General features: G+C 40.9%; 1 protein-coding gene and 1 long non-coding RNA gene across 3 annotated transcripts in view; both read right to left on the bottom strand.

Annotated features, from left to right (window-relative positions):
• Nucleotides 1–9,707, bottom strand: part of LOC118419686 (poly [ADP-ribose] polymerase tankyrase-2-like) — a 27,511-nt gene extending 17,804 nt beyond the window's left edge. The window contains exons 1-5 of one of the 2 annotated variants that reach the window (XM_035826210.1): nucleotides 9,542–9,707; nucleotides 8,505–8,681; nucleotides 7,921–8,095; nucleotides 7,394–7,516; nucleotides 6,510–7,174 (exon numbers count right to left, since the gene is read on the bottom strand). In XM_035826210.1, the coding sequence (XP_035682103.1) occupies nucleotides 6,991–7,174; nucleotides 7,394–7,516; nucleotides 7,921–8,095; nucleotides 8,505–8,681; nucleotides 9,542–9,623 (741 nt within the window). In that variant the 5' untranslated portion in view covers nucleotides 9,624–9,707 and the 3' untranslated portion in view covers nucleotides 6,510–6,990. Of the gene's footprint in view, nucleotides 1–6,509; nucleotides 7,175–7,393; nucleotides 7,517–7,920; nucleotides 8,096–8,504; nucleotides 8,682–9,541 lie in introns of those variants that run through there. The other variant, XM_035826211.1, reaches the window with a different exon arrangement.
• LOC118419716 lies at nucleotides 612–2,474 on the bottom strand. The gene is made up of 2 exons (XR_004831653.1): nucleotides 1,862–2,474; nucleotides 612–789 (listed from the first exon to the last, which is right to left on the bottom strand). It is a non-coding gene; the product is annotated as an uncharacterized LOC118419716 (long non-coding RNA).
• Nucleotides 9,708–10,193: the final 486 nt, after the last annotated feature.

The following is a 10,193-nucleotide window of genomic DNA, read 5'->3' as shown; positions in this document are numbered from 1 at the left end:
GCTGCAAAAAAAAAAAACAGCCCCATTCGAAGACTGCAAGGGAGTCTAAAATACATCTCGACTTTCAAGAAAACGCGTGACAATCAAAAGTTCACGTGAATATCTGAAACGATAGGGGTGAGTAGAAACAGTCTCCAATCCCCGAGAATCGAACCCGGGCCCTCCAGCTTATCCAAACCATCGGCACTGCGCCAAAACAGTCCGGACCTTTGGGTGCAGTGGTGATGGTGTTGGGTTGTGAACTGGCCGGCCTGGAGTCGGATCCCGGGAGCCAGGAGACTGTTTCTACTCTCCCGCAGTGTTTTTGTGGTTTCTACGCCGGGAATCGAACCTAGGTTTTGGCGGTGAGTGAGTATGTAAAGTAACACGAACAGACACAACACAGCGCCGACATCTGATAGATAATGTGATTTCCTTTACCTAATGAACCTTTGTTCATAGAACGCTTTCAGTTACGTTTAGCACTTTTATAGTAAAGGCTTTAGTTCTCAATATACTTTGCAATTTCTGTAAATACAGTATCTTACGACACTAGAAAACAAGATGTAACGTTGCCGTCGATATACAGACAAGCATTTGTTTTGAATCAACATACTACTAGTAGTATAGTACCTTCGGTCGCTGCTCCATGGAGAGGAGCAAATGAACTTCTGGTTCTCTTCGACACAGACGCCCCCTTGCGGAGCAGCAGCTTCACTATGTCAACATGCCCCTTGTAGGAAGCAATGTACAATGCTGTCCCAGGGCTGAAGGTCTCAGAGTTCTTTATATCGAAGTCAATGTCTGCACCTGCATTTGGAGATTAGTGATTACTGTTTAGTAAAACTGAATTGTATTGATTCTATTTTCCTATGATTTCATATAGTTGAAATGATTTTGCAAAGTCACATTTTAAAGTGTGCGCCAAATGTTTGCCCTATGCCAAATGAATACCCCGCACGATCTACATGGGGGTTCCGAGTATGCCGAATCAATTTGGTTCTGTTGTCATTTATCCTAAAATTGACAATTAGTTCAAAATATTTACACGTAGTATGATCCATTGACACCTGTTTCCACCTGTGAATGAGTCACCATCGCTTATTGTGTTGCATGATTAGTTAGAACAAAAGGTGATCTACAACAGTCGTTCTAGACTTTTCTTTTCAGCCGAAATTGTCTGCGTGACATGGCAAAGATCAAAAGGTGTGACTAGTGCACATATTTGATAACTTACGTTGGAATAAGCATCTACAGGTCGAATGTCCTATTTTCAAATTCTTTTCAAATGCTCGTGTTTACGGTAATTTTGCTGTAAAACGAATTATGTAAACAAAACACTAAAATGTACATGACTGCAGATACTAGGAGAAATCTGTAACGCACTGTGAAAAAGCATAAACTTTCAGTGGCGGCGTGGTTGTGTTTTTGACACTTTTGAGCTAGGAGCTCGAGGTAGAGGTAAGAAACAACAAGATAATTGTTATCATATGTTGGGGGAGGGGGCGATTTTCATGATCAACATATGGGCCAGATCCTTTTGCAGCAAAGTTCATGTCCAGTGGAAGCAGACTATCGCAAATGATGTGTAAGGTCTTGGCCCATATGTTTAAAATCACGAATCAGTGAGTAGCCCCCACAATAACCCTCGTGGAAGGCCGCAAAGCCAAAGGAGGCCACTTGATATGAAGATATTACCACACGTACTTTCAGGAGCAAAGAAAAGTCGTTTTCAACTACACAATAGATCACAAACACACTACTCGGGCTACTGTCGTTCAAATTCCCTACAATAGTTAACTTCAACAACTTTAAACTACGACTCGAATCAACATCGTTCATTATCATAAACATTTTGGGGAATAATTCAATATTTGCTTACCAGCTTTCAAAGCCTCTTTAACGCCTCGAAGTGATCCGTTCATGGCAGCATACAATAGGTCCAGATTTGGCTCAATTATTACCGCCATTTTGTTAGAACCGCTGTTGTCGACACCTTCCGCTCGTGCTATCTGAGTTTGAAGTGAAGAATCATGGGTAGAAGTCGTCTTGTCACGTGAGCTAATTTTTGGTCACGTGAGCTGTTGGCGTATGGGTAACATGAGAACGAAAAAGTTTAGAAAATGAATATTGAGTTTTTATTTTTACAGATTTTTCAGAAGAGCGTTTTATATTAGCGAGAGATATTTTCAAGTCTTGATTTTATCAATTACTGCACAAATATGCTAAAGAAAGAAAAAACAACTCATCATCTTTTGCGTTCTCATTCTATCCACGAGACAACAGCTCACGTGACAAGACGATAGCTCACGTGACCAGACAACTTTTTCTCATGCTTCTTCAGTTCAAACTCAGACAGCACACGAGCAAGGTGCGACAACATATGTGCAGCGTTTCTTACAAAATGGCGAGAAACGAGGGAAATGTGAATGTACGTCTTGTGCAAGCTGCCATACGTGGATCACTGCGAGACGTTGAAGCGGCATTGAAAGCTGGTGAGCACATATTTAAATTCTTTTCGAAAGATCGGATGACGTCGACAACTAAGTATTATAGGACATTGAGTTCCGATGACATTTGGTGGGGTTGTTTGTTTCCGTGATCTATAGATAACAGTTGAATGCGACTTTTCTTATGCCTCCTTCGCGGCCTTCCACGACCGATTTTCAAGGCAAAACAATCAGCCGCTAGCTCCCAACAATAACCGCCAGCGCCAGGGTACGAAGGACGCTAATCTTCAAGAATAGAACTTCCCAAGTATTATTAGTAGGTGCCTCAGGCCACCGAAGTTCCTTCTAATCTCCCAGGGAACGGTGTGGATTCTGTGGACCGATTTTATAGACATGGGCTAACTTATTTTAGTATTGTAACAACGTTATATGAAAGGACATGAAGAAATTAGGAAGACAAACAACAAAAACACTTAAAAAACACAGCCGCAGCAAAACCTGGTTGGGGAGTAATAGAATTTTGCACAGCACTTGTATCGGTTCTCTTTTATCATTTGCAGTTATGTACATTTTAGTACTGTCCTTCTATTTCACATGTACATGAGCTGTTTACATTTTCAACAGAACTGCTGAAAATGCTTTCGCTCAGTGTTTGAATTTGAAAAGGCATTACATTGGAGCAGTAGATTATTCACATGTAAATAAGTTGAAAAGTATTTGCGTATAAGTGTGAAGTACGGTGCACTAGCTATAGCCACACCGTTTGATCTTTTCAGTAGTGTGCAGACAATTTTGGTGAAAAAGAAGTATAACACGACTGTTGTGTCTCCCTTTGTCTTTTGCTCGAACTAATCACGCAACGCAGTAACAATATCCAATGTCTAGCTCACATGTAGCTCAGCTGGATTGTGTCCAAGTCTTAATCACTAGGAATTTATTTGGAAGTCCTTGCAATTCGTAACTCGATGGTAACGTACCGGCGGAATGGTTTGTGTTGTCGACGTTTATATGAGTTCTGAACAAGTGGTTGTCGTGTACATGTACTTCGAAATGACCTCCTTGCAAATCAAATCAACAATGTGAAGTCCCGTTTGCGTGCTTCAGTTTTGCTAAAGCGTAACCCTTGATCACCAAACGCAGGTGCAGACATTGACTTCGATCTACGATACAGCGACAAGGCAAGCACTGGCACAGCACTGTTCATCGCCTGCCAAAGGGGACATGTCGACATAGTGAAATTGCTGCTCCGTGAGGGGGCGTCTGTGGCGAAGAGATCCGCGCTCTCTCATGCTCCTCTTCACATTGCAGCGTTCAACGGTAGGTTGATTCAAAACGATTTTTTGTAGATGTATTGACTAAAAAAAGACGACAGCGGAAAAAGAGACTATAGTCTACAGACCTGTGATACAAGGGAACTAAACAACTTTTAAGGCCCCCGAAAAATCAGGTTGGTAGAATATACGATATTGGAGAATATTTTTTTACACAACCAGCAGTTACTTACATTGCTTACGTTTCGATGCGATGTCGCTCAGACACCGTCGTGAGAGCTTCTTACTGGAGTTCTGCTTCTCACCGCTATATGTAGCCGATGTAAGTGGCCCTTTTGCAATGAAAAAACTTTTAAGGCCGTTTAGCAGATTTGCTTGGACGCAAACAAGTACATTTGTCAATTCGTTTTTACTTTACCCATTACTTCGCAATCAACATAAGGCAATTAACATTTTCTTGCCATTCTGATATGTAATTCTTGTACCATAAATCCAACTCAGGAGAGACAGAATTGGTGGAACTGCTGGTGCAACATGGAGCAACATTAGACATACGGGACAACAGGCAACACACACCGCTCGTTCATGCATGTATCTTCAACCACGTCGACACAGTTCGGCTACTACTTAAACTTGGAGCAAACCCTGACCTGAGAGAGGCCGGAAGCCTCGATGAATGTGAAGAAGAGAGTTTGAAGATAGTAGAAGAGGCGATGAAGACCAAGCTGTTGAGATGCTGCAACCCCAAATGTGGCAAACCAGGCTACAGGTAAGATTTGCTGTTATGTCTATATCTATGATGTCTACATCATTAGAATATCTTCACCGTACTCAGTTTGCCATCCTGTCGCATGCGTGTAAATGTTCTCAATGCAAAGAAAGTAGTAGTCTAGATCAATGTATTACTAGTACATGTATGTACTTCACTTCAAATATATCATCTAATACAACTCTAGTAGTCCACAAAAGGATATTGACAAACTTTGCTCTACACCATCCTTTTGTACCTGCTACAGGAAAACCGGAACCCTGAAGCTGTGTGGCCGGTGTAAGCTGACCCGCTACTGCAGCCGTGACTGTCAGAAACAACACTGGTCTGTCGGACACAAGAAGTGCTGTGGGCATGACGCGTACACTGGCGAGCGACCCGATTCCTTCGAAAATATCATGGCGTCGGTCTTCAGTTCAATTCAAGTCAACGACGGTTGAAATGACTGATCATTCCTTTCGGGATATTATTGAGCACACGATACCGCTACAACCATATCAAATGTAGTACAAAGTAACACGCTACATGTTACCAAACCTTCAGCATTCTCACTAAGGGCATGATTCTGGTGTGTTTGTACTCTCCAAGCAGAGGTTGGTGGGAAAAATCATGACCTTTTCCTATCATATTTTTTTTCGACCGGCCTTCTCCGGTCGAAAAAAAAATACAATAGGAAAAGGTCACGATTTTTCCCATCAACCTCTGCTTGGAGAGTAGTGTGTTTGTAGAAAACAATGTTGTCTAAATTGCCATGCAATTTTATACTAAATTGTTTGCTTTATTTTGTGAATATTGTTAACACGGTGTCTACATACGGAGTAATATTTTAGAAAGCAAACTCTAGTATTGCACATGTAACGTTCAACACGTGTATGTTTCTCTTGTTGTTGTGTACTTTAAATGTGAAGTAAGAACTCACTGCAATAACCTGGGCTCCTATTTATTTTGCAAGTTGTTTTTAATACTCATTTTGGTCAGCGTAGTACTCCCGCATTGTTTATGTTAGTGCTTATTGTACTTATGGTAATTATATACATAAATGTGATCACTTTGGTCTCATAAATGCAATGGTTTTTGTCCATCTAGCATCGTTGTTTTCTTTCTTTGAAACTGTCCACAAGCTGTCAAATAAAGCCAATTCATGCAGTTACCGATGGAATTTTGCATTGACAAAATGGATAACGACATACGCTGTAACATTCTACTTTGACACGGGATCCAGTTGGCGAAGAACCATTTGTTAGAATGGACCAAGAAAAAAAGCCCCTGTCCATTACGACATGCGTGTTTTAGGCGGTTTTGTAATGTGAGGGTACACACATATAATTTCCAAGCAGAAGATATCATATACGGTAGCTTAAGTATGAAAGCTGGCAAAGGAGTGTAGCCAACCTACGTAGGAGTGTGCAGCGACTTATGCTACCGTAGGTTATGCGTAGGGAGTACAAATGAGACTTAAATCAGCTGTAGACATCAGGCTACCGCTATATTACTCTTCAAACATGAGTTTGATGTGCGGAAATCGTGACATCACCTTCTTCTCACTTGGCCTGAAAGTGATTGTAATCAGAATGTTGGGCTGCTTATCTCCAAGCAGATGTATCGAGGGCAGCATCCAATGGTTAAAGTGCCCCTGGTGTCTAGCCCTTTGTATATATAAATATACTAGCATTGGTACATTATTGCTACATTACTGGTAGGTCAAAGTGGCTTTTTAGTAATAATAAACAGTAGTTTAGACCATATTATTAGTAGCTAGACCATATTAAGGTAAACATTATGTATTTGCCTGCAATGATACCTTTCTGGGTATTGACTGTTACACTCTTCTTCAAGCAGTAAATATGATCGCTACTTTCTTTTAACCTACCAATAATGTAATAGGTGACTGAAAGCGTTGATATGGACTGTTCCAAAGGGTGCTCATAATGTTTTTACTATAATAATCATTAGTAACATTACTATTCTGAAGAAACTTTCTAACATAAACCATTCCTCGTCAAGAGAATCTCATAATGAATGCAAGATTTGCAAGCAATGTGCAACTGCATAAAATGACTTTATTACGCCGTTTGTAAAACTGATTCCGATTCTTGACGATTTTTCTATTTCAAATTAGTGAGGAAATAGATGATACCAATAATATCACCAGCGCCCGTTACATCTTCTTTCTTTATAATTCTTCATGTGATTCACACCTATAAATACAAAATGAATGGATGTTCAGCACTACAAAGTAAGTATTATCATGTGCATGTGAAGTTTAATTTGTAATAAGCCGTCACCCTACATAGACAATTACAACCTGTTTGCTTACTTTTTTCTTCTAAGATAGCCCAAAAAAGGTCAATCAAACAGTATCTTAGCCTTAAAGTTTGACAGCATGTCATTTAATTTGTAGTACATTTGATATTTCTGTAATTTTCACTAATTCTTCGTACGGAATGACAAGTCAATTTCTGCCGTCGTTAACTTAAAAACATGTCAAAAAAGTTTTAAAAAATGAGTAGAGTCATGTTTGTTATTCCTCTTCAAGGGCGAGTTTTGTCAACGACATAACCATCCTTTCGAACGGGTCAGTTTCTTCATAAGAGTACACGTCATGCCCACAGCACTTCTTGTGTCCGACAGTCCAGTGTTGTTTCTGACAGTCACGGCTGCAGTAGCGGGTCAGCTTGCACCGGCCACACAGCTTTAGGGTTTTCCTGTACAAGATAAACAAGGTATTCAGGAATCTTTTTGATTTACGTTTTCAAGCTACAAAGAAGTGTAGAAATACAGAAATACACGGAATTGTATGTTCTTGCCATCACACCTAACGCACTTGTATTAGCACCTCACTTTTATATCCAAAAGCCGTTTGCACGTAGGACAAGAAAACAATGATGAAAAATTACTGTGTAGCGGTCATCAGGAAAACCTACCTGTAGCCTGGTTTGCCACACTTCGGGTTGCAGCATCTCAACAGCTTGGACTTCCTCACCTCTTCTATCAGGTTATAACTCTCTTCCACAGAACAACGATTTTCGGCGACTTCTACCCTTAAGCTAGTGGAAGATGTGACTCAATTAGGTAACAGCTAGGCCATGAGATAACAAAATATGCATTTACAATACAACGGGAATTTCAAAACATTCACCATGCTCATGGCGCTATAACTTATTTTCAACATAAGCACGCAAACTCATGCACATCTCACACACAAAAATATACACACCTCACAATCACACACACTTTACATGCACGCACACACACCTCATACACGGGCGCGCGCACACACCTCACGCACATACACAAACACCTCACACGCACGCACAAACACAACTCCCTCACACACGGACACACACACACACACACATACACAATTACACACAAACCCAAAAGCCTCCGTCTAGTTCGTCTACATAAGAAACCATCGTTCATATTTCTGATTTAAGAATGTGATACTTGCATCTGTGCTATATGGCCGTCGTCCAAATCAGGCCTTGCTCCAAGCTCAATCAGTCGCCGAACCGTGTCGACATGGTTGTTGACACAAGCGGTCATGAGTGGTGTGTTCTGGTACCAGTCCAGTACGTCTACTGTTGCACCATGCTGCACCAGTAAGTCCACTATTTCTGTCCTCCCTAGGTTGGATTTGCGACACAAGAACAAAATTCGTCTTTCATAGAACTACGTACATTGCTATGGAATAAGTTTCCAAGGACTTGCTTTCCCATGGGGTACAATCTGAAACTGTTCAAGTCAATGGTTAACAGACATCTTTCTTCACAATACAGTATTGTAACCCAAAACGCTTGAGTGGCTGCATTAGCCTTGTTCTGCGGTGAATCCTAAGTAAATAAAAGAATGTATAGTATCAAGCAAACGTTGGTCTTCTTTGGTGGTAATCCTTACAATAACGTCGAAAATATCTTGAAGATTATTTCAATTACCGTTTTTTTCAGCCCTAGTAGATAGTCTAGCACTTGCATATCCTAGCCTATACGACAATAAAAGTCGTATTTTACAGGAATTTGATTTGGTTTAATTTACCTTCGTACGCTGCTCCATGGAGGGGGGTGAATGCACTAAACGTTCTCTTCACCAAAGACGCCCCCTTGCGGAGCAGTAGCCTCACAATGTCCACATGCCCAAGGTCACAAGCTATGAACAGCGCTGTACCAATGAGTGTGGCATGGCTGGCCGGCTCTTCGTAGTCAATGTCTGCACCTGCGTTTGATGATCCGTGATTTAGTACAGATGAGCTACAAATGTGAGATTTCAGGACGTTGATATGATTTTGCAAATGGAGTAAAAAAAGTCAAAAGCGGCGATCACATTACCGACCACCACTGATCACTACGTGATGAGTGCGATATAAACTCGGCACGTGAATATCAACTTTGGTAGGCCATATTTACGTTGTTTTACATCAATTCTAACGTATATATCAAATTCTTATTTTAACCTCTATGCCCGATGGTCAGTCCATATGTCTGCATAACACCGAAGAAATCAAAAGGTGTCGCTCGTGCACTGTACTTCAAGCATGTGCGCAAATATCTATTTTCTAATTTGCATTTCAATATTCCTCCTTGTCGAAAGCTCTGTTTTCAAACCCAACTCTGAGCGAAAACATTTCAAGCATTCCTACGGTGTACTGAAAATGTAAACCGTACTTCTGAAATAAAACAATACTGTTAGAATGTATGTATTGGAAAATGCTAGTTGGTAGGAGAGAACCGAATACGCATTGCCACGTACTGTATACAGATGCTAACAGCCGCGTGCGTTGGGGCACTCAGTTAGGGGGGAGGGGGATTTAAGGCAAGAAATAACCAAATAATTGAGTACAGTTAAGAAAATACAGTAACATTTTTGGTCCAGGTCTATAAAGTCGGAGTGGATGTTGCCCATAAACTGACGCCTTTCCTGGAAGTATGAAAATGGCCTCGGCGGAGACAACGACTAATTTAAAGTTGTGAAGGATACCATTCAAGAGGTTTTATTTCTACCGTAGATCATAGATACACACAAGCTGTAATCGGAAGCAAAATTCCTACAATAGTTAAATACTTGGTTCGACTTACCAGCTTCTAATGCCGCTTTAACGCCTTCAAGTGAGCCATTCTCTGTAGCATACAGCAGATCTTTATTCGCATGTTCTGCCATTTTGTTAGAACCACATTCCACGCGTCACGTGAGCTATTGTCACGTGACTGAGACTCTGGATTGAGATAAGAACGCAACGATATAGAAAATTGATACTGATAGGCTGTTTTCTCTTTGTACATGTTCCCCAGGAATTTGATATATTTTCATACGCAAGTCGTGTTTTTATAATGCATGCACAAGTATGTCAGGGTAACTATGCTATCATTCGCGTATGGTTCTGTATTTCTTGCGATCGATAGCATGCGATCTAATTTTAAAACCACCGTCCGTCGGCTTTATATCACCAAATACCTTGTTTAAAATGAACAGATATAGGTTACCCTACGGATATCTGTGAACTAGCGATGTAACACGGAACAGCGCTGTGCTAAAGGCATTGATTTTCTTTCTGGAAGCGAAATGGTGGCTAGCCTGACTAAAATCGCGCCCCTAGCGACCAGTCCTACAATTGCCACCGCCCTACGAGGGGAGGGGGTCATTAAACTCAACCATCGAGAGATTTTGTACACACAGGCTAGATTGGTGGCTATTTAAGCAGTTTAATTTGTGTGTCTCCTGAAAAGGTAT

Source organism: Branchiostoma floridae, chromosome 7, assembly GCF_000003815.2.
Source record: "Branchiostoma floridae strain S238N-H82 chromosome 7, Bfl_VNyyK, whole genome shotgun sequence".
In the NCBI taxonomy this organism is placed as follows: domain Eukaryota; kingdom Metazoa; phylum Chordata; class Leptocardii; order Amphioxiformes; family Branchiostomatidae; genus Branchiostoma; species Branchiostoma floridae.
Note: the sequence above shows the minus strand (reverse complement) of the source record. Positions and strands in the feature narration are given on the sequence as shown.